Below are 27,965 nucleotides of genomic sequence, written 5' to 3' on the forward strand. Positions count from 1 at the left end.
GACTACAGATTTAACGTGGATTTTCGGGGCCACATTTGGGTTCCTTGGGATGACCAGGGGAGAGCTTTTTTTTTTTTTTTTTCACCAATAGTATGAATGTTGGCACTTGTTTGTACATGCAAGCTTTAATGGGGTTTAAATGAGAACTAAACTGTTGTGATCAATGTTTTGGCCTGATTCCAATTTTGCTCTTATTTTCTTTTAGTACATTATGTCTCCAAATATTTATTCCAACCCGCATTTAAAAAAAAAATCTGAGAGCCATTTTAAATGTTCCTTTGGTGCCACTTTAAGCACAAAACACATGGACGGGATAAAGAGAGGAAATGTTTTTCTGCATTTTTTTTTAAGGGGAATACTATAACCAGATCATCTTTACACTCTACCATTTGGTCTTTTAACACAATCCAACATGTCACCTTGGTTCATTACATTTTTTGGAAAGGAGTTGGATGAGTGAAAACAAGTTTTTCTTTTAACAGAAGGAATGTTTTGATAGTTCATAAGATCAAGCTGTTTAATGCTTGGGCCAATAATGGCAGGAGTTGAGATGCATTTTTTTTTTTCCAAACATTACCGAACTCGAATAACTGAATGAGATAAACCAAACTGAAAAAAAAAGTATGATGGAATTAATAACAATCTCTTCAGAATGTTTAGTGACCTCAAAGTTGTTGTTTTTATCTTTTTTTCAAAACATAGACTCCAGGCTGTGTTGACAGTAGTTTAAATGGGCGTAGGCTGACAGATGAATGTCTTTAATTTCTGCAGGGAAACATGGGATTTGTTTGAGTTACGAGTCTGGCTACAGAAACAATTAAACTTGTATCTCAGGGCACCACTTTAGCTTGATCATATTTGGTTTGCATTATTTCTGAGAGCAAGATATCGGGAAGATGTTGGGTGGGACTTGGTGAAGACTTGTTTTTTAACTTTCCGCACTTCCGTCCCTTGAGTTCCATTTGCAACCTGACATCGTCACCTCGATTTCATTTCCAAGAATGTCAATGCACCGCATATGCGCTGCTTTAATAAGTATTTATTGTTCAATAGTGCAGTGTTATCACATCTGTTTTCATTCTACGTGTTCTCATAGTCAACAATCACTCAAGTGCCAAATAAAAGGTGATGAAGACAAGAGCTTGAAAAATGGTTCAATACAAGGCAGCCTACGAGTTTCACAACAATAGAGGATTTCAGTCATAAAGAGAAAGGGAAATCTTTTCATCTTTTTAAAGCAATAGAATCCAACTGTGGTGGAAATAGATATACTATACTGCACAGTCCACACCTGCCTAACATTTGATAGATTAAATTAACGTGTCCTTAAAAATACAGAAAGTACATGTGCTTTATGAAATATTGTAGATGTTAAAATGACCACCATTTCCAACAGCATTTATGGTAAGACCACAAAAAGTAACAAAAATAAAAATGTGATTCAACAACAATGTTCTCGTGTATATTACCGCTGTGGATTTGAAGGCACTTCCTCGGCAACACGTTCTTTTATGATGATGAGACCTGGCGGGGGAGAAAAAAAAAACAGGTTAATTAATCAATTCTGAAGAAGTAAAATTGTCCTAAAATTTCCAGCTTGTTTCCCTGATGATTTTATTATTAGTCATCTAATATTGTTAATTTTAGTCACAATGATGCATCAACTGCTAATCATTTTAAAAAAAGCTCTTGAAATGCAATATATATTTAAAATATTTGTAGCAAAGAACACAGGGTATTTCATTATGTGACTCACTGGAATAATTGGCTCTCCATCAATTTTCTCATCACAATTTAACCAAACATAAGTGAAAGAAGAAACAAAAAATGTATAAAAAAACAAAACAAGTGAAGTACTACGTAGATGAACTCTTATGCAGCAATCACTCACCACTGGCTTGTAATTGGAGTATACATCCTCTGAGAGCACTTAATTGAGTCACGGTCTGCTATAAATGGGAATTTTATCATCTGTCCTTAAAACGGGCTTCAACAATGAACTGACCAAATGAGTTATTATTTAACTTGCTCAAAAATGTTTGGCCATATATATTCTTGTAGAAAGTTGACTTTATACACCAATGCAATTTTACATTTTATGTGTAGGTAAAAAGTACTATAGGAAAAACATCTTGCATACTCAAATGAACACAAAATATGTGCTTTGCTATTTTGCTTGACTTTTGAAAACATATTAATTTATAAATCAGACACACCCAAAAGTTGTTTTATATGACAGTATATACTGTTCAAGCATATTTCATGTGTAGTATTTACAAGCAAACCACCAAAATGACTGGGCAGTCTCTTTGATTGTTTTGAGAAAACCTTTTTTTTCCAAACTTAAACAACTTATCCACTGGAATGAAAGTTACATTTATTCTTGAAATGTTTTACTTACTCAATAACTACGATTGCATGCAGAGTGGACTCATTGCTAATCGTGTCAGCAATCTTGCACATCTTTTATAAACTGAAAAACATAGACAAAACAATCATGAATAAAAAGGCATGGCAAAGTTATAGTTGCAGTTTTTATTACATCAACAGGTGCATCTAAAAAAGTTCACATATGACAAAAATGTTCAATCTTTTTGCCAGAAACCTCAACTCATAATAGAATCATTACACGTTAAATATTTTACCCTTTACAAAAAATGTGATGATTGTGGTTTAGAACCAATGAAAGCCCCAAATTATGATTCATTCATCTTCTGTTACCACCTATTCACAAAAAGATTGCAGGGGGTGCTGGAGCCTAGCCAAGTCAACCACGGGCAGCAGGCAGGCAGGGAACACTGTAAATTGGTTGCCAGCCAATCACAGCGTAGTATGAAATGGCCAACCACTCAAGATTACAATCACACTGCCACCAAGCGGGAATCCAACCCAGACTTCTTTCTCACACCGAAGTCAGAACCACAATCAATTCAACCTCTCAAAAAAATATGCATTTTATGGCAAATTCCTAAAACTGTAAAAACTCATCTTTGGAAAGTCATGTTGCCACACCCTAATCCGCTAATTAACTAAAACACCAGCACCGTTTGCTTTGCAATCTGGTTGAGTAAAATAAACATTCATAGTATGACTGCTGACATAACAGAAGACAATCATTAACACCCTTTATAATGAAGATAAGCCACTAAAGGTCATAGTTAAAGAAGCCGGTAGACCAAATCATACCTTACCTAAACGGGGAGCGGAAGAAAAAGTGCGATAGAAAATGGGGCACCGACAGGGAAAAACCACAATCTTGAGAGGATTGTCAGAAAATCCATTCAAGAATTTGGCAGAGGATTTTACAAGGATTGAACTACTGAGGCTAAAGTCAGGAAATTCAGAGCTAAAACAAATACCATAGAATGGCTACAAATGTTGTAATCCTTGTGTCAAGCCAAAGACTCTACAGACAGTTTAACCAATGAGGTTTCTGCTGAAATAAGATGCACCTGATTGCAATCTAATGATAGTACTTCTCACATGCTAGATGGGCGGTATGAAAGATGAAAAAATGAATCAATTAGTTAATTAATTATTCCACCCGTTGCTCATTTCATTATAACTCTGTTTCTCTTAGATCTCGTAAAACAAAATGCGATTTATGTTTTTTTTCCTCTTCATTGTAGATTTTCTTTTGGCTGGGTTAACTAATTACTTGTAGTCCAAAAAAATGTGTTAGAAAATCATTATCATGTGTGATAAATCTATGGTGGAGGTGTGCATCATGTGACAAAATGCCTTTTGAAGAAAAAAATGAACTTTTTCATGACATTTAAAAACAAATTACACATCAATAAAAACATGTGTTTAAGACCGGGGTAAAATAAAATAATGACAAATAGAATGAAATACATACACGCTGGTCTTGAGCAATCTCTTGTGTTGTGATAAAGTCTGTCAAAGTGTGTTCTGCATTCCGATGAGAACTTGACTGGTCCTGCTTAATAGAAAAAGACTCATGAGCCAAAAATTAATCAACATTTTGGGTAGCATGATTTATTCTTTAAAATGTTAAATGGTTATTAATACTGTCATTTTGGATTTATGACAAAAAACGGGGGCTGTGAACATGGAACTAGTTTAAAAAAAACAGATTTGGCGAACACAAAAATTGTCAATTATAATCTAGATTATATCCGATTTTACAGATATTCACGCCACTAATGAAGTCTATCCAGATCCTGAGAAAACTAATCCGCTTAGTTTAACTTGTAGTTGATTTAAATCTTTCAATTTTAAACCATGTGCTTTTTCTCTGCATTGCACACTGTTTAATTTGTTGTCTGGGAGGAATACAAATTATTTCTTAAAACATGCTTTAGGCCATTCTTGCATTGGAAAAGAGCCATATATGTGCGCCTTGATCTGTAGCCAAACAAAATAGTTTTCCAATCTTTTCAAAGACAGCAGTGAGCTTTCATCAATCATGCACCTGAAATCTAAGTTTCCTTACCTGTGAAGTGCTGAATGAACTTGCTTTTCATGTTTAGATCTCGAGGAACAATTTCTGGAAAGGAAAATATACTGACATTACACAATCTAAAAGAAAGAATGCCTAAAGTTGCTTCTTTGAATAAATAGCAGTACAACACTCATGAAAAAATACAAAATGTACTGATATGGCAAAAACTATCTTTGGCCTCATGTCCAACTGCAGTTATATTTATATTAGTATCATTAAAGGCTTTGACTTAATGTTTCTGCCAGACTTCCTTTGTCATTCATTCATTTTTTCCTACCGCTTATCTTCACAAGAGTTGCAAGGGGTGCTGGAGCTTATCCCAGCCAACTATGGGACACCCTGACTGGGTAGCCAGCCAATCACAGGGCACGAGGAGACGGAGAACCATACAGTTTAGTGTTTAACAAGGCTCCCACGTAGTTTTTTTTGGAAATCGCAGTACCTGGAGAAGACTCAACACAGGAACTCGACCCTTGATCTTAGAGCAGTGAGTCGGGTATCCTAACCACTCTGTGAGCCGCCTTGTCAAAACTTTCAGGACTTTTTCCCCTTGCTGTGTGTGGCAATATGAGCACTATTTATCAAGTTGCCATGGTAATTTGATGACCTTAAACCAGTTTGTTGTATTAATTCTGCCTTTTTAAAAACCAGGCCAATCTTTTGATGACATACACATGACAAAAACAAAGTCTTTTTAAGCAACACGGATGAGGGCGAGTTAAAAAAAATTCATTTCTGTTTACAATTTACAACGAAAACTTTTTTCCTCTGTTGTCTGCGCCAAGAAGCATATTCTGGTTGGTTGGAAAAAAATTGTAAACGAAGAGAAGAGAGACTCATTGAGTTGTTGCTCTAATGTAATTTTTACATCAAAAGATTTAATGTTTAACTTTGACCAGCTTTATGCTCCATGACAGGAGTTATTAAACTCGTTTTATGCCACATCAATCAAGGCTTCTAATATTGAGGTCAAATACGTTGTTGACCACCCAAAGCATGTCTTACTGTTGTATGGGAGACTTTTCAGGGTAATGCGCAACCTTTAATTAGTAGTCTATCACCCCTCACTGACCCTGAAGCGTGCCTGGATATTGTCCAAGCGAGGGTTCAGCCGCTGACCTTGCCTGCTTTGAAATCTAAAGCTTATCATAGAAAGGCTCAAACGAACAATGCGGAATAATACTTACTTTAGTAGTGACTCACGAGCTGGAAATTTAATGTGAGGAAAATGTTGAAATTCAAGAGAAAATTCCCAAGGAGATGAAGTTAAACCACTTTAAGTGTTTGGAACTTTTGTAAATGGCTATTTGCTGTGATGAGATCGGCTTACTTACAGTAATGAAGAGGCTTAATTGGGCATAATATTCTCCATTAATATAGGCATTACTATATAGCACAAATAGTCACAGCTAATAAGAAGACACACCAACTGTTAACAGCCTAAAGAGCTTACAGTATGGGAATTTAATGCTCATCAGAATAAGTAGTATGTGCAGGTAGGCATGTGGCCTAACTTCAATGAGAGCCATATAAAGGAACACACTGTACAGCAAGGTGGATTAAAGATATGTCCACCACAGTAAAATACATTGTTACGTGATAGTGAACTTGACTTCATTCAATTACAAGTGGATTTTCAAATAGTAGAATCCCTAAGGATAAAATTTAAAAAAAAACTTTGGTGCGTCATGCTGGACAACAGATGATTTTTTTCATACAGCTTGAAGCCTCATTCCATATATTTTTCCTTCAACCATTTTAATTTATAAAATACTCTTCAGTATGGTGTCACATTTATTTTCACTTTATTCAACTATGAAAAAAATGTAATGACCACTAAAACCCTAAAATTAGCATATAATGTACTGTACTGTACAACCAGTAACTGTTTAGTTTTTAATTAAGGCTGGGATGATTGTGACTTATGTGTCATTTAAGTCATTTTAATGGAGTTAGTTAGTTATCACTTCTTGAAAAAAGTATTGGAAAAATGTTACAAAAAGCCTTAGTATTGTTGCATAAAATAAATACATAGAGGACATATATAACCCGCATCGATGACAAACTGGCAACCAGTCTAGAATCATCTGAGATAGGCTCAAGCACCCCTCCACCATGACCAAAAAAAAGTAGGGTTAAAAATGAATAAATGAACCCTGGCCAAATTACTTTTTTTTTTTGTTAAATACAAAGTATGACAGTTATAATGTTGCCCAACAATATTTACATTTTTTGTTGTTGTTGTTCAACTTATACTGTCGTACGTATAATGGTGGGAAGTTTCATAGTTATTTATCTTAGGACGTATACACAAGAGAAAAATCCATAGTTTGCTTTCTTTGGTATATACAATGCATGTTTTTTGGTTTGTTGCGGTTCCTTTTGAAATGGCAATTTTTGTAAGAGTCCTAGGATTTGACAACAAGCCAACATGTGCAAACATTTTCCAATCATTGGACGTGGACAACATGGAGCAATAAAGGGACAGAATGTCTACCTTGAGCAGACACACACATGAACACTATGCTGAAAAATAGACATGAAAAAGGCCAACGTTTAGCACTAAGTTTTGACATCTTTACTTTTCTATTTCTACATTGACCAGCCAGACCAAATAAAGCAAAGCAATGCACTTTTTTTTTATTTCATGTCAATGTCCACTGATCCATCTGACATTGTCTCCAACCCCAATCTCCAACTCGACAGATTCTTACAGTAGATTGCGTTCCATCTAAAAAAAATCCATCATTGCGTGACTGCCGTACTTTGGTAGCGTCACACGCATCATTTGCTGACATGCTTTATTTTGGATCCTCAAAAGATAAATTCCATCCACTCACTGGTCTGAGAAAGGTGCTTTTCCAATTGCGCAGACCGATGGATAAGACGTTGAGACTTAAGCCACGCCTCTCCAACAGGACCAGACTCACTGGTATGTTGGAGAGAATCTCAACCGCAGAAAAACGTCATTATTTTCAGTTAAGAAACTTCCAATGGGTCTACTGATATGAAGCATTATTAAAGAATCTCAGGGTACAACTATCATTGCTTTTATCCTTCAAGCTTATAAATAATGTGAGAATCTTAGCAAAATAGAATGGGTTCATTAAGGAAATTAAGTCAAAGTTGTAAGTAGTAGTATCAATCAAATTAGGAATTAGACAATTTATCCTATTTTTGAATAATAATTCTGCCATATGTTCAGGAATGATTTGTTTACATAAATGTTTATGGGACCCGGCATGTCTTTTTAATGAATTTGGCATCCCAGGACATACTAATTAAAGCATTACGTTTACAACATAGCCAATTTTTGTGTTTCCTGATACTTAAAGGCATCTTCCACCTAAGATATGATGCCTAAATACATAAGTTGTTCTTCTTGCCAAGGAATTTTGGACAGTTCTGAACTTGCAGATTCACAAATCGATGTTATCACGTCCATTGTTACCTAGGAATAGAATTTTTAAACACACCTGAATAATCACGTCCCGTCTCCCAGGTGAACCTCTCGAACTGCCTTTCATAACTAATTACAACAATTCTCATTACATTTTTACAATTTCTTTGAGTAACTCATTTGAGAAATTGGATCCCCCCCCAAAAAAAATGGGATACTGTGTAAAAATGTGGGTAAAAATTAAATGATGTGAAGTTAATAGGTAACCTGACACCCGGAGACAGTTGAACATGTCCTAAACTAAAGGTTTTGAGATTTGTTGACACCATACAAATTAAAAATCAACATATTTTTCTACACCATTGCATCCAATTCTTATTCACAATTGGTATAATTTGCCAAATATTTTCTTGAACCTGGTTTGTAAATGTTGTAAACTGCTCGATAAAATGATAGGGCATAAAATACTAGATATTACAAGAGTTCACCTGCTGGTGCATCCAGTTTTATCTAGCATCTTTTGGATTTTTGCAATTCCTCTGTCCTGTCCAAAACCAGCATCTTTAATCAATAAGAATTTTAAAACTCTCTGTTGACGACATTAGAGAGGGAGTACCTCATCATCATCAAATTCACCTGATAAGCTTTTATTATATCAACCTTAATGCGTCCCCGGGAAACTGATTTAGGTACGCCAAGAATTAAGATCAAAACTCTACATTATGACTGCATCCATCAGTCTGTTAGAATTCAACCAGACAGCAGAGACAGAGGATTTCGATTATTATTATTTTCCTTTTTTTCAACAAATTACAATTTGGCAGGTTTTCTCTGGGGTTTCCTCTCACATCCCAAAAGCATGAAGTCTGATTGAAAACTCTAAATTACCCTTAGGTATGAATGTGAGCATGAATGGTTGTCCGTCTCCTTGCGCTCTGCCATTGGCTGGCCAACAATTTTGGGTGTCACCCTACCTGGTGCACGTAGTTGGCTGGGATAGCCTCCAGCACCCCTTGAAACTCTTGTGAGGATAAGCGCGGTACGGAAAAAATGAATGAATGAATGAATGAAAGATTGCAATTTCATTAGCTAGTTACCCATTTAAATGTAATCAGAATTTATAGTGCTGTCCTTATCTAATTGAGTCTTTTTAAGTTTAAATCTTGCCTTCCTATCATTCAGATGATTTCCTGCTCTGAACTTTGAAGCGCCCAACCCGGTGCTATGTTGGAAAAGTCTCTTCTTGCTTATCCTCAACGAATAGATAGTAAAGAAACTGTAAAAGCTGCTCCACAGTTGAACAGCGATGGCCACCATTCATGCTTTAGGACTCCTCATTGAATCTCAGTGAATGAGTCATTCACATTTGACACTATGACGCTCCTCCTCCATGGATGATGCTCCCCTTCTTTGCTGTCCCCATCATCACTAAGACACTGAATTTTCAACGAGCAAAGAGTGGAAACGTAGCAAAAGCGCCAACATCCACATCTGTTAATGTTCTACCGCAACAAATCTAATGTAAAACTGGTCATCACAATAATTACGATCAAACTCGGCATGCGTACCGTATACGCTAGTAAGACGTTATCCTAACAGAAGCATCCAATTGCCAAAAGCCAGACCAACTCAGGCTTGGTGGAACTAAGTTGAACTGAGATGAGCACAATGACAGCTGTCTCCCACGCTAAAATAACGGATTATGCTTTGATCATCACTAGCTAAAAATAGGTCTTATCAGCTTACCTATGAGTTTACTGTTATCCAGTCTGGGAATGTACAAAGGCTTTTCACGGGAGGACAACTTCAGGTCTTGAAGGGAAGCAAACTGTCCTCCACTGCAGCGCCTGGAAACGTGTTTGTCCCGTTGTTGGCTGTCTCTGATCACCTGTAAGATTAAATCCAAAATGGTCTTCCTCTCCTTCTGCTTGACCTCCTTGTTGTCCATGCATTGGCCAGAGGTGATGAGCAGGATGAGAAAAGTCAGAAGTATATGCCATTTCCTCTCAACCTGCATGGCTTATTGTACAAAGAAACCAAGAAAAGCATGAATCTCAAAAGCAAACTGATCTAAAAAAAAAAATCACCCCAAAACCTGTTGATTTAAGTGCGTCCAGGAGTTTGAAGCCCAAATGCAGATTTGTTACGTTGAATTTGTAAGGTGAAATAAAGGTTGAGATGAGACTTACTAGTTTGGTGAGTGGTCAATGTATACTTGAAGTGGTTGAAGTCCTGGTCTGTGGTCGAAGCGTGCTCTTCTCGTTCAATTCCGTCTTTGGAGCAATAGTCCCCCGTCTCTATTTATGTGTGCCTTCTTGGGGGTAATACAATCGATTTGGTGTGGGTGGCAAAGCAAGGTTGACATCTTTGGCGGCGTTTCATCCGGCGGCGTTCGCTCACTTTGACATGCGCTGCGCCCCTCCTTTGCGCGCATCACAACTTCAACAACTCTTTACAAAAAGGAACCTACGTGCATCAATATTTGTGCACTTCCCACCCCAAAAAAGGGTGAAAATCAAGCAGAAGTTCAGTAGTCTTCAAAGATGTTTTTTTTCCTCCGTTAAAGGAAGAAAGTTGGCTGTGAAATGCAGCGAAGTTTGAGTGTGAGCTTCATGGAACTGTCACTGTGTGGGATGTTTGCGCACCCGTATCTGGTGTCTTGTGACCCGCCTTAACGTGATGCACCTCCAGGCAGACTTTTCCTTAATCCGGCATGGCTACAGCTAAAGTGGTTCTGATGAATCGTTTTAATATATAAGATCAGAGTAAGAACTATGAAAATATATAAGCATATTTTCTTTTGCATTCATCTGTTGTTTGGTGAAGGCAACAATATGAATGTAGAAAAATGTCGTTTTTTAACTAATATTTTCCAATAGCTCTTCAAATTCAGCAAAAAGTAATTTAATTCTTTCCTTTTATGTTCCAATATTTCCCAAGGCTCACCATTGTTTTATTTTGTGACCCAGATCTAAATGTATTCCTGAAACATTCAAGTGTATTTTACAATATTTGTAGATGCATTATCATCTAATGTTGTTATAAACGCCCGTCCTTTTGTGAGAGGAAATACTTTAATACGTTATTCTCCATTTCAGTAGGTGGCAGTGTGACACCTGTTACGCAAATCCCTTCAAATCAAGAGCAAACCTTGTTTGTCGTTTCCATGGCAACATCCTCCTGCGGTAGGTTTTAATCGATTTACGTTAACCTAACGTCATAACCTCCTATTTACTTGTATGTACTTTAAGATGACTCATAAACTCATAAACTCTTTCCACTTAATTAATTTCCTTTCCAAAGAGGGACTTATTTACACAAGTATCTTAACTTCAATCAAGTGGACAAACAGGGCGTTAAATCATATGTAGTAATATAATAGTATCGTTTCAGTGACAAACTCAATAGTGACGTCCATAGTCGTCATTCAGGGAAATGACACGTAGAAATAGGATCAGAAATACACAAGATTTGAAATAACATTTCAAATTGTAAAGACTTGAACTTACTAATATTTTTACAATAGGTTATGATATTTTTTTTCACCGAATCTATTATTGAATCAATAAACCAATGGAATCAACTGGTTTCTTTAATTTTAGCTTGCAACACTAAATACATGGAGAATTGTATCATCTTTTGTAGTATTGGTACTACATATCATGAAATGATGGTTAGTATATATTAAACGATTATGAAAATCATAAGTATAATGTGTCCCACATCAAAAAGGAACTGTCTATACATAAATAGGGCCAGTATCATGATATATGGTGATATCAAGAGTCATATATTAATCATATATCTTTAAAAAAAAACCTGTAAATTGAATTTGGACTCTGGGGAACAATTAAATATTGTTGTTTACTTCCACCGATCACAGTTTTTAATGACGTTTTTTTACAGCTTCCACCCACAGGACGTTTGACTAAGAGATATCTCACTGCTGTCCCAGAAAAGAAATGTCGCAAAGGTAAAAGTTTCCATCACTCAGAGTGAAAGGGAGATTAGATTTGCCATTTCCACCCAGTACAATGTCCATCCATGCAAAAATTGACTTGCTGTTTCTTTCAAATGTATCTCTTTCTCTTATTTATTCTCTGTCCGTGACTTCGAATGAGTAAATAATGAGTGCAATTCCATCCCAGGACATACAACGAACTGTGGGCAGAGGCACAGGTGGAGTTGAGTCGACTGTTAGTTGAGGAGCTCCCCGTCGAGCCTATCAAGCCAGAAAAGGACCGAGTGGTGTTCTTCCAGAGACTGGCCACTCTCTACGTGCGATATCTACAGGTACTTAGACAACTAGAGAAGGTCTACGACCAGGCGGTGCACCCACAGAAGAGACGACTTGTTCTGACCACCCTCGAAAGTGTGATGGGCCGAATTTTAGAACTGAAAAATGACATGGTGGACAAAGAGTTCAGCGAGTACCACTACATGGATGATGTCTTACACGACCTGAAGCTCACGCCTGTAAGTCTTATGTTAAATGACATTTTTGTTCCTTTTGACTGCTGCCACTAATCAAGTCTCACCAGGCCGACCTGGAGATTCCCATTCCTCACTATTTTATGACTGAACGCAAACAAGACAACGAAGAGCGAAAGGAGATGATCACAAATATCCTTAAAAAGAAGGAGGCTACAGTTACGGATAAAGTGAGTGAGTTTTTATTATAGCATCACTATGTAAATTTATATAACGGTAAGAATAGACTTCTTTTGGCAATAAATTAGGTTTGGGCCAGTTTATATGTAATTTGTAATTGATTGTTATACTTAAGGCAGCCTGGTGGAGTGAGTGGTTAGCGCATTGGTCTCACAGCTTGGGGTCCTTTGTTCAAATCCAGGTCAATTCACCTGTGTGGAGTTTGCATTTTCTCCCTGGGTTTCCTCCGGGTACTCCGGTTTTCGCCCGCATTCCAAAGACATGCATGCTAGGCTGATTGGACACTAAATTGCCCCTATAGGTATGGGTGTGAGCGTACATGGGTGTCAGTATCCTCCCTACCCCTAACCCAGCACCCCCCGTGACCCAAATGAGAATAAAGTGGGATGAGATGAGATGATACATCCATACATGGTAGTATTAGTAATTTCTAGTTTATTAGTAATTTCTATTAGCATTCTAACTGATGAGTATACTTGTGAATATTGTAAATGAGGCACAAACTAACAATAGGAGATATTCAGTTTATTTGCCTCTTGGGGGGTATTTTGTATTCAAGTTTTCTCAACTATGTATTGAGTGATGGTAAATGTATGCTCTTTGCACTGCTTAGCGCGTGACAAAGCCTATGAGTCAAGATGAGGCCATCAGAATCATACAAGTGGCAGAAAGGGCACGACAAGGACGCTTGAGGGCAGCTTTAAATGAGGCTAGTAAAAGATTGAGCAAGATCCCCATGGTTGAGGCCCCACAGCCTGCTGACATGGCTCGAGCTGCTGTCCGCATTCAGAAGGTTTTTTTCTTCTTCTTTATTTTGCCTAAATATCCACCCAAAACATTTTGGGTTTTATCAACACCATGCTAAAAGTATTGGATTTAATCTGTAGGTTTGGAGGGGCTACAAAGAGAGGAAGAAGACTAAGGCTACTCGTATTGAAGATATGATTTTCCTCGGAATGGTAAGAACAATATTTTTGGTTGTCCATAATGCAAGTTATAAATTTAGAGCGTTCAGGCCGGCCGGCCACGTTATGTCGCGCAAATGCACGTGTTGCCAAATGCTGTTTTTTGTGCACTCAAAAAGTTGAATTTACGTAAAAATAACTGACAAATGTCGACGGTCATAATATAGTAAATAAAAAATAATAATAAATGATGTCCTTCTTTTTAAATATAGGGGGTTACCAAGACCTCTTTAACAAGGCTGTCTATTATTTGTTATGCGTCAGGCCCCTGATCCAAAATACCAGACGCCATGCCAAGCCATCATCGATGCCAATGACACAGAAGAAGCAACACGGAATAAACAGAAGGAACATGAAGACGAATACCAAAAGTCTGTGATAGCCACTGCAAACCACCTGCTAGAGGTCGAAGGTCACGACATAGCCATCAACATGAAAGAACAAATCCGACAGTGGTTTCTTGAGTGCCGGTCAGTTAGACCGACAGCTCTAATGAATCATTTTAGTTGCTTTTACAATAGATAAGAAAACTAGTTCAAGATGTTCCTGTCTTTTAGTAATCTAACAGGAGTATTCCCAGAGTTTCCAGATGATGATGAAGGTGGCTCAGCTATACTTTTTGCTGAAAAGGATTATCAACAGGTATAAATACGCCCACCAAAAGATGATTAAGGGAGGGATGATAATTCTCTCTCTTTTTTTTTAAGTTGCTGAAAGAAATGGCTGAGGCTGAGGATGATGGCAAAAATAAAAAAGGAAAGGAACCCGAGAAAAAAGATGCAAAGGGAAAGGGAAAGGATAAAGAGGTGAGTACTGGAGATATTAGTTTTTTCAACTTTTCAAATCATTGAAGAAAATTAATGAAATGGTAACTAAACAGCAGGAAGAAGAGGAGGGCTTGGTGATGTTACCTTCGGCTTTTTTGGCAGACTTGGAACTATGCAACAAAACTTTTGTCGGTAGTGAAACTATAACTGGGTTGAAGTCATTGCTCAGCACTTATTTGCCATTAAAAACAAAATGATGTGAATGTCATTGCAGATTTCTGGGAAACCCGCACCGAGTCGCGAAATTTTGACCAAAAACATGAGGTGGAGTTGATTAAGGAAGAGAAAAGGGTGGACATTTTGGTGGAGATTCGATTAAAGGTGAATATTAGGGAATACAAAGCATGAGTTACTTTAAGATTAATGATTTACTCACATTCACAAATGCAGGTGATGTACAATGTTTGTTGTCTTTTCTCCAGGTGGATGAGGAAATGAGACAGGAACTGGCAGATTGGAGGCTTGCTGTGGAAAAAACACCAGCCAAGATTTATAAAAAGGTGTGTTGTCTACGTAGTAATATCAAAAATATATTTGGCACCTTTTGTAATACTTGGGCACTCATTTTTGGAAAAAAAAATTGCGAACTGTGCTACTATATTTGCAGAAAAAACCCAAGCGTGATAAGAAAAAGAAAAAGGGTGAAAAGGATTTGACAATCACAAGGTGAGGTCTTGATACTTGAATTTTGCAGAAATGAAAGAATGTGTTTTTTTACCTATTCAACTGAATTTATAGTAAAAAAAAATCAAGGGAAATTAAAACTAGGCAATTGAAACCATTGTTAATAAACAAACTCAAGTTTGATTTCAATCTACAAAACAAAATCTGTTTTAATGTTATAAAACCAGCAATGTACTTTTCGACCAAAAAATATTTGAATTAGTTGTATCATGAGAGGATGCCCACACTTAACATTATAATCAGGTTGTTTTTTTTCACTCTGAAAGATGGGGAAAAAAAACATAAATGGCATTGTTTGAGTTGAAAGTCACATTACTTTCTATTGCTAACACTACATGTCCAATTGATTTTAACTGCAAAGCCCGGCAATCATCAATCGATAGCAGTCCTCACAGTTGAAGTTGATTTTATGTTTGTTGCAGCCAATCGGACCAGAGGGTTACATTTTTTTTAGTATTATCTGAATGTGAGTGTTTAGACTTTAAATCTAATGAAACTAAAAAAAAAAAATGTGCCATCCAGGACTCTTGAGTCTCTATGTCAGGAGTTGGTGGAGGAGGGTTTGTTGAAGCGGGTTAATCCAGTACGAATGCAGGACTACTTGGGTAAGTCATAGTTCCGTTTCTTATATGATTATTTTCAGATGTTATTCGTTGCGTGACGTCCAGTATTTTCTTAATGATATTTTTAAAGAAATCAATTGAGGCCTGACATTATGTTGCACGCTCAGTGGATTGATAGGAAGTGCACTTGCACATTATTCATATTACATATATTGAATGAATATCATTTGCGTTGTGTTTGTAGTTTGGAGTGTCTTTTCCAATCATTTTTCCGTTGTAAGTAATCATTTAGGTCATTTATTTAGCTACATAAGAAGGCAAAATATTTGAATGTCAGATAAATGGTTGAATCAATAAAGCAAATGAACTGTAAATCAAAACTGAACATTCATAATTGTAAAATAAACATCTATAATATCAATTAAATTGTAGTTACAATCACTTTGATGTGATTTACATATGACTGTAATGTAGTGACCAATAAGTACTTTTAATACTTCACTAGCAACATGCTGCCATCTTCTGATATGTTTCTGAAATGCCAACATCAGCATGAATTGAACTTTTTCTTCTTCTTTTTAATTCTCAGGTGACTTCAATTACCTTGGAACAACAATGAGAATGAACGACATCGAACCCATGCCCTCAATGTCGGACGTGCGGCAACTCCTATCTCTTTATGGAGTTTTACCTCTAGGTATTGAGATTGATTCATACATGCCAAGGAAAGTCATTGTTCAGAATGACCGTATATGTTTCTGTACAGGCAGTCAAGCTGTCCACGAGAAAGCCCCCCTTACAAAAGCCATTCTACTAGCCGGGCCAGTAGGAGTTGGTAAAAAGATGTTGGTCCATGCTATCTGCCAGGAGACTGGCGCCACCCTTTTTGACCTGTCTCCCGTCAATATCGCTGGAAAGTATCCGGGGAAGCCTGGACTTGCCATGATGATCCATTTAGTCTTTAAGGTAACATAGATGACGAGAAACAATCAATATTTGCATAGGTTTGGGCCCTATTTTTGGGCAAAAATCCATTTTCTGCCAAGATTTTTAAACAAGCATCTATTCAGGATAAAAATGAATTTTTAAACATTTCATTTTCTATTGGGAATTTGTCACATTTTGAACCAAAATTCACAATTATTGACACACAGGTCGCAAGGCTGATGCAACCTGCAGTGATTTGGATAGACGGCGCAGAGAAAATGTTTTACAAAAAAGTTCCCAAGGATGAACGAGCGGTACGACAGATGAATATAAAAATCCTGTGTAGAATAATTTACTTATGGAGCAACTTAAAACGTCCTCTAAATTTCTAGATGGAACCAAAACGCCTGAAAAAAGATTTGCCCAAAGCGCTCAAGTTGATCAAAGAAGAGGACCGCGTCCTCATAATTGGAACAAGTACAGATCCAACAACTGCAGATATTAAGTCGCTATGTAAGGTATACACAAAAGTCATTCTGATCCCTAGACCGGACTATGGCTCAAGATACGGTAAGAATAAAAAAAAACAACTAAGAAGACCCAAAAATGTCTTTTTACAAGTTTGTATTCATCTGATTTCAGTTTTATGGAAGCAATTGATACAGAAACATGGAGGCGAGATAACCGCAGCCTTAGACCTCAGTTCATTGGCCAAAATTTCCGATGGCTACACCGCGGGGTACATGATTAAGGCAATCCAGCAAGTTATTACCAAAAGACGACTTCTGTTACAAGAAAAGAGGCCTTTAACGGCCGTGGAATTTGTGGCGCCGTTGGCCAAGTTCACGCCAGTTTTTCAAGAGCAAGAAGACGCTTTCAAAGTAAAAGAGTGTCAAAACAAACCAACTTTTTTTGTTCTGAAATGACCTGTTTGTATGTGTGTTTTCGTCTAGAAATGGTATACAAAAACTCCTTTGGGAAAGAAGCGGATTAAAGCGGCTCAAGAAAGAGAAGAAGCGTTGCAGGCTCAACAAGGGGCGGCCAAAGGGAAAGGAAAAGCGCCACCAAAGAAAGGAAAGAAATAACCTTTGTTATAAGCAAATGTTTATGAAAGTTCATAGAAATATTATTTGGACACAAACGTGTATACTTGCAAATGTGAACACTGGTGTAGTTTGCATACTAAAGCCACAAGAGAGCAGTATCACTCTGAAAACTGCATTCTGAAAATTTGAAATATGATGCCATTGCAATATTTAAACATTTTTCAGCAGTTAGGAACGCAAGTAATATTGATGCTTGTTCTAATATTAAATGTTTCTACCTATGTTAACTGTTTTTTTTTTATATATATGAGATCTATTCACCTAAAAACAAGGCCTCTCACCTATGACCCAAATGAAGACAAGTTATAGAAAATGGATGGGAAGATACATTGAAATATAATGTTTTAAAGAGGTTAAATGAATGGTAAGGGTTTTAACTAGTTGTCACCTTTGAGCTTTAATTAGACATGGGGGACTGTTGACAAGGCTGCTCAAGGACATCTAATGTTATTCTGCTGCTTAATGCAGCTGCCTGCACCGCATACGGCTATGTCATTACACTGCCTCCAGGAAACATCTTTTTGCTCCGTTTATTGGGTCTAAACGTTGAAATTCAGTATTCCAAACCATAATAATACCGTATACTATCTTCATTTGAATCATACACTCTGTAATGTCTAGATTTTTGACTCTAGAAGATAGACACAACAATCCAGCTCTTGTTCAGTTTTGTCAAACAAAACAAATAAAAAACCCAAATAATCAATATCTCATCTTTGCCTTGGGATTCTTTCAAGCTCAAATAAAGATTAAATCCATTGTATTTTACTTTTGTGTCATCAATAACAGCTAGTGGGACCAAAAATTGTTTATTTTTTTTAAGTCATGATATTGGATGTGCCTTTTTTTTTTTTATAATAATATATAGAGAAAATGCGTCAAATAAAACTCAACCTTTGTGATAAATGAAGCGGTGGAACTTTGGCAAGTGAGACCTCTTTGGATGCCGCCATTCCACTCTTACTGACGACAAGTTGTTTTTTTGTGGCACAGCAGGACTGTGCAGAGATTACCGTGTCGATAGAGTTTCAGTGGATTAAGGAGTGCTCAGTGCCACATGGAGCTGTCTATCAAGCCCAGCTAACACAATGCTGGGCTGTCCCATGTTTGTGTTCTGTCTGTCTCTCTAAATTCAGCAAAATATTTATAATATCTCACTTTTTTTAAATGAACTGTCGTGTGGGCCTCTATTATCTTAAACTCGGGCATCAAACCGGTGAATCCCATCTTATCCCATGGACAGATTTCCAAATGACAATACCACGTGTAAAGAAGTTCTTCTTTGTTGTGGTGAATGACGAGCCAGTGAAAATGGCATCTCATTATTGCTTAATCTCCTCACGACCTTTCAAACTGTGACGGTGGAGGAGATTCCCAGTGGGCTGCCACTGTCAAAACTCATATTTAGGTCAATGACAGATTGGGTCATCACAAATTAAAGCAATTGACAATCATTTGGAAATAACGTTCCACTTGTTTTCAGTTCAATATTGGTGGAGGTACGGTAGTTGGCATTCTGTTGACTTTTCTGAGCTTGATTAAAAAAAAAAAAAAAAAAATGGTGTGCAGCATGAGAAATAACATCCGGTGGAAAAACTGCTAAACTGTTCCTGGGAGTCACTCACTGTTGCTGATGAACAAATTGAAGGTGGTTTAAAGTTGTTTGTGAAGGTTGACAACACGTAATCAACATAAGAACTTAGATAACTGTACTAAACTTGTACATTTTCAATTATTCAATGGTTTTACCATCAAGTGATGTGACAAATGTGAATGTGTGAAAGATTCATTTGTTAAAAATAACAAGTGCCAATAAAGCACAATGTATATATTAGTATTAACCGTAATTAATATAGTACTCCTTTTAAAATTGAATGAGTAATGATGTAAAAATGACTAAATATACCCCAACACCCCCACAAAACACAAAAATCAGTTTACTTGGCAATTCAATATTTTGGCTTTATGGTAGTTTTTGTGTAGATCTGTAGACACCCTGATTGGCGACCAGTCCAGGGACTCCAGCACAACTAGTCTATCGTTCAATGGTCTCCTTTTCTGCACTAGACTCAGTAATCTCAACTTTAAAAATATAAAAATATTTTGGCCGTATGGTTCTTCTGCTGTAGGCGCCTGGTTATCGACTGATAACCAGTCCAAGGTGTACCCCACCTCTCGTCAAGTAGAGTACTACGCGAGTACAGTGTACCATGACCCTGAAGAAGGTTAGACATACCATCTCTGACTATTATCTTATTACATTTTGTTTGATTAAATGCAGATTCTATTGATGCCACTCACATTCTGCTTGACGCGATTGAAGCTATCTTTGCCTGCATACGGACAGAGAGCTATTTGGAGGACAGTATGTGGGGAGGGATGTGTCAGCTGTTCACTAAATCGCTCCATCACAAGAGCAAGAGGGGGGAAAAAAGTGCTGGAAGCTGTCTCCTTTGGGGAGTGCGACTCATATTCCGAATGTATGCATGCTGACTTTGCTCATTTGTAGGCTTTGTTTAAAAAAAATGCTTTGCAGTTTAGTTGTGATGCTGCTTTTTAATACATTGATTCTTTTCTCAGACATGTAGTTTTATTTTCCGTCATGTCCTGCCAGTGTGAGGATGGATTTCTCTTGAGTTAAAAGGTGCGTACATGATGCTGGTGTTTTGTTTCCGTGGCATGTGTCTTGAAATCATTCCACACCATAAGGGAGGGAGGAATTCTATTTTAATTTTCTAATTTTAACATTGATGTATTTTATGCTGGGTTCCATTCGTGATTTAACAAGACACTCTTGGGTGTGGGACATTGGTTATCTTTGGCCTAAATGTTGGGTTGAACTACTTGGAATCAGATACAGTGGTTTACTCTGTGATGCTGGTAGAGATGGGAGCTAAAGTTGTTTAGAGAGACTTGTAAACATCCTGGTAGTACTCTTGGTGTTATAGGTACCAACCTCAATCTATTGTCATTTAGCTTTGTGATTACTTTCTCTTTATTGATTAAGGTTATTCAGTCTGGTAGAAACAGCATCACAGCTGAGTCTATATCGGTGATGATGAGCTCAGTCAAGTGAGGTGATAAACTGCCCGTCATTACCGGGGAGGTTGAGACCAGCGCGCCATGATGGCGGATCTAACCTCTAAATGTGAAGTGACTATGTTGGATTTTGAAATATTCTTAACAGCGGCAGTAAGTTGCCTTTGATGAAAACATAATTAGTCGACCAGTTCTAACGTAGAAACACAATAGGGAAGAAACTGGAGGAAATCTAAGCCAAAACATGAGCTTTTTTAATGAGAAATATTTCCTCAAATACATGACACTAACTCTTTTATGGTCATTGACGATGATAAGCGTACACTCGGGGCTGTTTGCATGCTTCCCAGTTGAAATGAGTTGGACATACACTGGCAAATAATGGGTTAAACAGGTGATGAAAAATTTGATTGGAAAGTCAAAACTCATTTTTAAAATATTAATTGAAATTTTCAGATAGTCATTACAGAAAAGTTGACTTTAAATGTCATCAGGACTAATTGAGAGTGTCCTTGGTATTTATTCCCATGGTGCTTGAATTTGTGTTTTTTTACAATCTGACCAATCATGTCATTGGCACATAACATGAGACTTTACAAAATGTTTTTTTTGGTCTGCTTGTAGAGCAAGGTGCCTCCTCTTGTGGAGTTGAATAAGTGACCGACATATAGTTTGGTAACATCTCTCAATAAGATTACATTACACTTTTACAACTCTGCAAATGACAAAAACAACAATCTAATAATAAATAATTTGTGGGCTTGGCTGAGCTATCGCCTTGCTACCTAATGGAGTTGATGCCAGCTTCAAGAATTAACGTCAACACGTGGTGATCGTGGTCTAAAAAAAAATGAAATGAATAAACTTGCTGGCATTTTAATTTTGTTTGCAACGCAGAATTTTGGATAAAATTGGATTCTTTCTTTTTTAATCCCTATATGTCAACAATACAGCTTCTGTTAGTCATGTAATCATTATTTTAAGGAAATTAGTATCTGGAAATAGAAAGCAACTGCAGATTTTCATCTTATTTAAACTATGCTATGTAGTTTAGTTATAGGCAAAAATACAATGAATTGATTTTACATCCTTTTGTTACCCTCTTATCCAGATTATTGCCAGTACTATGATAGATGATAAATCCAGTGCCTTGACAGGTTCCAGTCAATGAAAGGTAATTTAAATTACAAGAAGTATGGCAGACAACATACCTGGGGGAATAGTAGCAGCCGCAAGTAAGTTCTTCCTTCAAAAGCAATGACTAAATCCGGCAGTGGAGTGCATACGAAGACTGCTTTTGTCTCCACCTTTCAGAGAATCGCTTGCAGGTGGTGAGAGGCTTGGAGGATGTGGAAGTGTCAGAGTGTGACAGTTGCTCCTTTGAGGTGACCCTCAACTTGTCATACATTGAGGGAGTCTGGACCAAAGATGGAGTACGGCTCAAGTCCAAGCCCAACTGTCGTATCACAACACATGGAAAGACACATTCACTGATATTGAACAGAGTGGCTCTAGCAGATGTAGGCTTGATATCTTTCCAGGCCAATGGCATTCAGACATCCGGGAGACTAACTGTCACAGGTATGCTAGGACAGTTGACTGAGACTTTAATAGTCCAAAACAATAGCATTATCAACTTCTAAATGAGAGTTTTTACAGCATTGGCCAGTGGAGACAACATTATGAGGATTTTTATATGCATGTCTATATTTCTTACCAGCTAGGGACATCCGCATTATTCAGGAACTTCAAGATGTTGATACAATGGAGCGTCAACCAGTCAATTTCCTGTGCGAAGTAAACCAAGTGGACGTAGAAGGTCGGTGGTACAGAGATGATTGTAGGATCCGTCCTGGAGACAACATTAAGATTAGACATCAGGGTAAACAGACCTACTCTTTAAGATGTTAAAAACATTTGATAAAATACGCTTTAAGAATGCAGACTGGTATTCCACTGTACTGAAAATCCTTTCAGGTAAAACCCACACACTGTCGTTTAAGTCGGTCAGGCCAGAACATGCTGGAGAAATACGATTCACTGCTGAACGTGTGTCATCTTATGCAACTCTTAAAGTGAAAGGTAAGGTCCCTTTGTGCCTCAAAATTGAATTAATATCTAAACTTTCAGAATAATTTGTACAAAATTCAACAGGCAAAGAGTTTTTTTTGTACAGTATCACACAATTAACTCACCGATAGCTCTTGACTGGTCCTTTGTTTTCAATCGTTAGAGCTGCCAGTCCAAATAGTGAGACCCCTGAGAGTCAAGATAGCCATGTATCACCACAGAGGCCTGCTGGAGTGCCAGGTTTCTCGGGCCAATGCTCAGGTCAAGTGGTACAAGAACAAGAAGGAGCTTATATCCAGCAAAAAGTACCAACTTGTTTGCCAAGATGTCTATAGGCAGCTTACCATTGATGACGTCTGTTCTTCAGATGAGGACACCTACACTTGTGACGCTGGAGATGACAAAACCAGTTGTCAGCTTCTAGTAGAGGGTGAGATATCCTTAGACACAGTTTACACATACATTAAGACATGTGGAAACTCGAAGACTCCATGGTAGTAGAGTCATTGAAATTTCTAAACATTTGTTCACATAGCAATTCAAAAAAAGTGTGATCAGGATTTCTAATATTGTCAAGTGCATAAGTGTACTTTGTGTTTTGACGGTCCATGCAGAACAGGCTATGAGTATTGTTCGAGGCATGAGCTCAGCGGAAGTGACAGAACCAGAGGCAGCACTCTTCCAGGTGGAGACCAGTCTCAAATCGGGGAGGCCACCCAGATGGACCCTGAATGGGAATGTATTGGAGCCTAGTGAATGGGTGGATATCTACAGGGAAGGCACCATCCACAGCCTTTGCCTTACCTCCTCAGACAGTTCTATGTCGGGTCCCGTGGTTTTTGTAGCCGGCAAGAGCCGCTCTACTGCACAGCTTACGGTAAAAGGTGGGTAAAATAGCCCTCCCCCAAACAAACACGTCCTCCTCCATGTGATCATAGGGGAGGGTGACGGTATCCCTTTCACGTGGTAAAATAACTCCCTCCCCATAGAGCGACCCCTCCAAGTTGTCCGCAATTTGGAAGATGTGGAAGCCAAGGAGAACAGCTCTGTCACTCTGAGCTGTGAGTTTGCCCCCTCCCCCAGGGTGGTGAGGTGGTTTAAAGGTCGTACAGCGCTGAAAACTTCAAACAAGTATTGCATGAGGAGAGATAGAAAACGTGCAGAGCTCACAATCCATGGCTTGGTCGGGATGGATGCTGGGCAGTACCGTTGCGTGGCAGGGGGTTCGCAGAGCACGTCACATGTTAAGGTCGAAGGTATGTCGGTTAAGGATGATATTTTGAGCTGAGAGCTAAGCTGTACGTACCACTCGAACTGACTTCACTGTCTTTTTATGACCCTAGTGCGAAAGCTGAAGCTGGTCAAACACCTCGAACCAGTGGAACTCGAAGAGGACGGCATTGCCAGTTTCTCGTGCGAGCTCAACTACGTGGTTGCTAACGTAGAGTGGCTCCTCAACAATGTCCGCCTCTATTCCAATGCTATAAACAGGATCCAGCACATGGGTACAATGCACAGCCTTGACATAAAGAAGCTTAAGCCCCAGCATAGCAAGGTCACTTTTAAAGCCGGCCTTCTATCAGAGACAACCACTTTAAAGGTCAAAGGTCAGCCACAATACATTTTTGATATGTGCCTGAATTTAGGAAATAACTGATAAATGCTTAAATTGCATTTTGCACTACTACTTCTACTATTGCTGCTGTAGAGCGCCCAGCTGTTTTCCTGAGACCTCTGGAGGATGCAGTTGGGGAAGAGCAAGGAGAAGTTTGCCTCCAGTGTGAAATTTCAAAAGAATCTGTCACACCAGTTTGGAGAAAGAATGGCATTGTCTTAACACCTGATGAAAAACACGAGTTGTGTCAATACGGACGGTCCATGGCATTGATTATTCGTTGCTTGAGCAAAGAGGATGCTGGACAATACACCTGTGATTTGGGAACCAGCCAGACCAAGGCTAAAGTTTCCGTACATGGTAGGTTAAAGACTAGATTTGTGATGTAAAAAAAAATTCCACATTTATGTTCTTTATCGTGGATTCTATTTACAGATTTACATATCGCTATTATCCATCGTTTGAAGACAACATCGGTACTTGAGGGTGAAAGCTGCACTTTTGATTGTCAGCTCTCCCACGATCTTAGCGATGAGTATTCCTGGACCATCAATGGTCAAATGGTCGTCTCCAACGGTCACTTCAATGTTATCAACAATGGCCGCAAGTACCAGTTGAACATTAAAGAGGCAGTTTTGTCCGACGCCGGAGAAGTCATCTTTACAATCAAAGACTTAACCTGTAGAACCATGCTTTTTGTCAAAGGTAAATAGCCATATGGATATCTATGCAAGATTAAATTCCTATATCCAAAAACATTCTTTACCATAATGTATTTTGATGTAATTTTAGAAAGACCAGTGCACATTTTTAGGGATCTTCAGAACATCAAAACAGTTCCAGGTGAAGATGCTGAGTTGAGTTGTGAGATCACCAAACCTGAGGTCAGAATCCACTGGCTGAAAAATGGACATTTAATCAGGCAGAGCCACAAATATCGGATGAGTGTGGAAAAGAACCTGGCAACCCTAATTATAAGGAACACCACAATCAGAGATTCAGGAGAGTACTGCTGTCAGGCCGATGGAGTTGCCTCCCGTGCCAAGCTAGAGGTCAGAGGTAGGTAGTGGACAACATAGTTTTCTGCATTATATTACTATTTGTACACTCATCTAGAGGGCTTCACGCACAATTCCTTAAATGTTTCTTACTCCAGAACTGCAGCACTCATTTGCAAGGGAGTTAAAGGACACTCAAGGAGAGGAAAAGAGTAAAGTGACCCTCGAGTGTGAGACCAGACTGCCAGCCAAGAGAGTCACCTGGTTGAAGGGCATGATAGAACTTAGGTCAAGTAAGAAGTATGTTATGAGGCAGAAAGGTGTCATGCTCTCACTCACCATCTCTTATCTGGAGAAGTTGGATGCGGATATCTACACATGTGATGTTGGCACCATGCAGAGCCGTGCACAGCTGACGGTGCAAGGTAAAGGAAAAAAAATACTTTGGCATAGAATTAATTCTCTGATAGATTTACCATGGTTTAGTTATTTAAGAAGTGAGGATGGCTGTATTCATTGACTGCATGTTAAGACTTGTGACTACCTTTTGGAGAATAACTCTCTAAGGAAGTTACAATCAAACTCACTGAATGCAAATAAAATACACAAAATGCCTGTTGTATTCACAATTTGGCATTATAAAAATGTTTATTTTAAAACACTGCACTGTCTGATAGATTCAATTTTTAGTAACCTCATCTCATTTCATTTTCTGAACCTTTTTATCCTCACTATGATCGCAGTGGGTGCTGGAGCCTATCCCAGCTGATATTGGGCCAGAAGCGAGGGAAACCCTGAATTGGCCAGCCAATCGCAGGGCACAATGAGTACAAAAAAAAAAAAACATTCACGCTCACACTAATACCTATAGTGTCCAATCAGCCTACCATGCATGTTTTTTGGAATGTGGGAGGAAACTGGAGTACCCACAGAAAACCCACACAGGCCTGGAGAGAACATGCAAACTCCACACAGGTGGGCCGACTTGGATTTGAACCCAGGTCCCCCACTGTGAGGCAATCGCGCTAACCACTCGGGCGCCGGGCCGCCGTTAGGAAGCTGCTAAATGAAATTTAAAGTGAATTTATTAATCTGTGTTAGGCCAGAGGGTGGTAATCTTGGATGACCTGGAGGACGTTGAGTGCCTCGAAGGCGACACTGTCACATTCAAGTGTCAAATCTGTCCCAGCGACTATGCCTGCGTGAAATGGTACTTGGACGAGACTTTGCTCTACAATAATCAGCTCAACGAAATCCAGATGCTGGCAGGGGGCTATCACACGTTGACATTTAGACAACTAGCCCGCAAAGATACTGGTACCATTTCCTTTTCAGCCGGTGACAAACGATCCTATGCCTCACTTTTGGTCAGAGGTGAGGCTTTTTGTCTTAGTTTGATTCTTTTTTTTTCCATATTCCACTGAATTTGGTCTTTAATAGGTTTGATTTGTTTGTATTGCCAGAGAGACGTCCAACCATTTGTAAATCTCTTGAAGACTGTGAGGCTATTGAAGGAGGGGGTTTAGTTTTATCCTGCGTGACCTCAAAGCCGTGCCACATTCTGTGGTACAAAGATTGCTGCCTGATGTGGAACTCTTCAAGGTACTTTACCAATCGGTCGCAATGTGAGGCTCGACTGACAATTCGGGAAGTCTGCCAAAGTGATGCTGGGGTGTACGAGTGCAGTGCCGGTTCCGTTACAACGAGGGCTGTTGTGACCGTCAAAGGTATCCAAGGGAAAATTTCCCATGAGAATTACATTTGAACTATTGAGGAATAATACCATTGGTTCATTTTTTGGACTATTTTCCCTATAGCTATCCCAGCTGAATTCACAAAGCCTCTGGAGAACGTTGAATCCAGAGAAGGTGATACTGCAACCTTGACTTGTGAGTACTCTCTACCGGGGGTCCATTTCCACTGGAGAAAAGGGGTGGAGAGCCTCAGGCCTGGGGAGAAGTATGTGATGAAACAGAAACAGACCATCAATTCACTCATAATTCGAGCACTGAAGCCGGAGGATTCAGGAGAATATACCTGCCATTGTAGAGGCCACCGCACTTCAGCAAGGCTCAAAGTACAAGGTAAAGCACCCGTTAAAACTTAAAATAAATAAATAAATCATTCATGAACATATTGAATACATGTTATTCAAATAAAAAGTGCTGTTTTCATTTGAGTCTTTAAAATCAGCTCCTCAATTGAATTTTAGTGTTTTATTCTTCTTCTTTTTTTAGGTGTATCATGATTGTGTACATTTCTACCTCATTTTCAGTTTCACCAACCTCTTACCTTTATTTGCTCCTGGCTTTTCAGCTATTCCCATTACATTCATCCAGCAACTGAAAAACATGCATGCAGAAGAAGGGAGCAATGTTATATTGCGCTGTGAACTTTCTAAATCTGGAATGCCAGTTGAATGGATAAAAGGCCAAGAAGTCTTGAAGAACGGAGTCAAGCACCAGATGAGAAGATGGGAGACGACCATGGAGCTTTTGATATGGAAAGTTGTTCCTGAAGACAGTGGCTTTTACAAGTGTTTGTGTGCCGATCAGTTGACATCCGCCACTGTCAAAATCAAAGGTAGCAAAAATTCTTCTGATCAATTACCACAGGCTCTTGAGTCGTTGGTGCT

At 38.5% G+C, this 27,965-nt stretch overlaps 3 protein-coding genes across 6 annotated transcripts in view; 2 read left to right on the forward strand and 1 right to left on the reverse strand.

The window, feature by feature from the left end:
- Nucleotides 1-288: 288 nt before the first annotated feature.
- On the reverse strand, nt 289-11,215 carry alkal1 (ALK and LTK ligand 1). 3 transcript variants are annotated; one of them, XR_013326478.1, is made up of 7 exons: nt 10,055-11,215; nt 9,612-9,884; nt 4,457-4,510; nt 3,860-3,943; nt 2,402-2,473; nt 1,470-1,524; nt 289-765 (listed from the first exon to the last, which is right to left on the reverse strand). XR_013326478.1 is itself a non-coding variant. In XM_077717800.1 (6 exons), exons 2-5 carry the CDS (start codon nt 9,880-9,882, stop codon nt 2,409-2,411), a joined length of 471 nt encoding a protein of 156 aa, XP_077573926.1. In that variant the 5' UTR covers nt 9,883-9,884; nt 10,055-11,215; the 3' UTR covers nt 1,020-1,524; nt 2,402-2,408. The 3 variants fall into 3 exon arrangements, 2 of the variants coding, with proteins under 2 accessions (XP_077573926.1, XP_077573925.1); XM_077717800.1 differs by lacking the exon at nt 289-765 and having other exon boundaries at nt 1,020-1,524; nt 3,860-3,940; XM_077717799.1 differs by lacking the exon at nt 289-765 and having other exon boundaries at nt 1,020-1,524.
- LOC144197170 (dynein regulatory complex protein 11) lies at nt 10,967-17,829 on the forward strand. 2 transcript variants are annotated; one of them, XM_077717797.1, is made up of 20 exons: nt 10,967-11,050; nt 11,772-11,838; nt 12,014-12,341; nt 12,407-12,526; nt 13,150-13,329; nt 13,424-13,495; nt 13,766-13,971; nt 14,059-14,143; nt 14,209-14,307; nt 14,382-14,460; nt 14,543-14,649; nt 14,751-14,828; nt 14,936-14,994; nt 15,535-15,617; nt 16,165-16,272; nt 16,342-16,541; nt 16,730-16,816; nt 16,895-17,072; nt 17,145-17,383; nt 17,456-17,829. In XM_077717797.1, the coding sequence occupies exons 2-20, from the start codon at nt 11,828-11,830 to the stop codon at nt 17,585-17,587; spliced, it is 2,451 nt and encodes an 816-aa protein (XP_077573923.1). In that variant the 5' UTR covers nt 10,967-11,050; nt 11,772-11,827; the 3' UTR covers nt 17,588-17,829. The 2 variants fall into 2 exon arrangements, with proteins under 2 accessions (XP_077573923.1, XP_077573924.1); XM_077717798.1 differs by lacking the exon at nt 10,967-11,050 and adding an exon at nt 11,083-11,102.
- A 4,013-nt stretch (nt 17,830-21,842) lies between these two features.
- Nucleotides 21,843-27,965, forward strand: part of obscna (obscurin, cytoskeletal calmodulin and titin-interacting RhoGEF a) — a 31,888-nt gene continuing 25,765 nt past the window's right edge. The window contains exons 1-16 of the mRNA XM_077717012.1: nt 21,843-21,882; nt 21,962-22,228; nt 22,368-22,529; nt 22,625-22,729; nt 22,881-23,147; nt 23,332-23,601; nt 23,707-23,973; nt 24,061-24,324; nt 24,426-24,692; nt 24,768-25,037; nt 25,125-25,391; nt 25,489-25,755; nt 26,432-26,704; nt 26,794-27,057; nt 27,148-27,414; nt 27,647-27,913. Coding sequence (XP_077573138.1) covers nt 21,843-21,882; nt 21,962-22,228; nt 22,368-22,529; nt 22,625-22,729; nt 22,881-23,147; nt 23,332-23,601; nt 23,707-23,973; nt 24,061-24,324; nt 24,426-24,692; nt 24,768-25,037; nt 25,125-25,391; nt 25,489-25,755; nt 26,432-26,704; nt 26,794-27,057; nt 27,148-27,414; nt 27,647-27,913 — 3,784 coding nt within the window. The remainder of the gene's footprint in view (nt 21,883-21,961; nt 22,229-22,367; nt 22,530-22,624; nt 22,730-22,880; nt 23,148-23,331; nt 23,602-23,706; nt 23,974-24,060; nt 24,325-24,425; nt 24,693-24,767; nt 25,038-25,124; nt 25,392-25,488; nt 25,756-26,431; nt 26,705-26,793; nt 27,058-27,147; nt 27,415-27,646; nt 27,914-27,965) is intronic.

Source organism: Stigmatopora nigra, chromosome 5, assembly GCF_051989575.1.
Source record: "Stigmatopora nigra isolate UIUO_SnigA chromosome 5, RoL_Snig_1.1, whole genome shotgun sequence".
Classification (NCBI taxonomy): Eukaryota; Metazoa; Chordata; class Actinopteri; order Syngnathiformes; family Syngnathidae; genus Stigmatopora; species Stigmatopora nigra.

Bases quoted from the DNA above. Each gene is read 5' to 3' on its own strand.
- alkal1 (XM_077717799.1), bottom strand. From the start codon at position 9,882: ATGCAGGTTGAGAGGAAATGGCATATACTTCTGACTTTTCTCATCCTG. The intron at 4,511-9,611 runs GTAAGCTGATAA...TTTCCTTTCCAG, and splicing joins GGATAACAGTAAACTCATAG to AAATTGTTCCTCGAGATCTA. The intron at 2,474-3,859 runs GTATGTATTTCA...TATGTTTTTCAG, and splicing joins AGATTGCTCAAGACCAGCGT to TTTATAAAAGATGTGCAAGA.
- LOC144197170 (XM_077717797.1), top strand. The intron at 16,542-16,729 runs GTAACATAGATG...ATTGACACACAG, and splicing joins TGATCCATTTAGTCTTTAAG to GTCGCAAGGCTGATGCAACC. The intron at 16,817-16,894 runs GTACGACAGATG...CTAAATTTCTAG, and splicing joins TTCCCAAGGATGAACGAGCG to ATGGAACCAAAACGCCTGAA.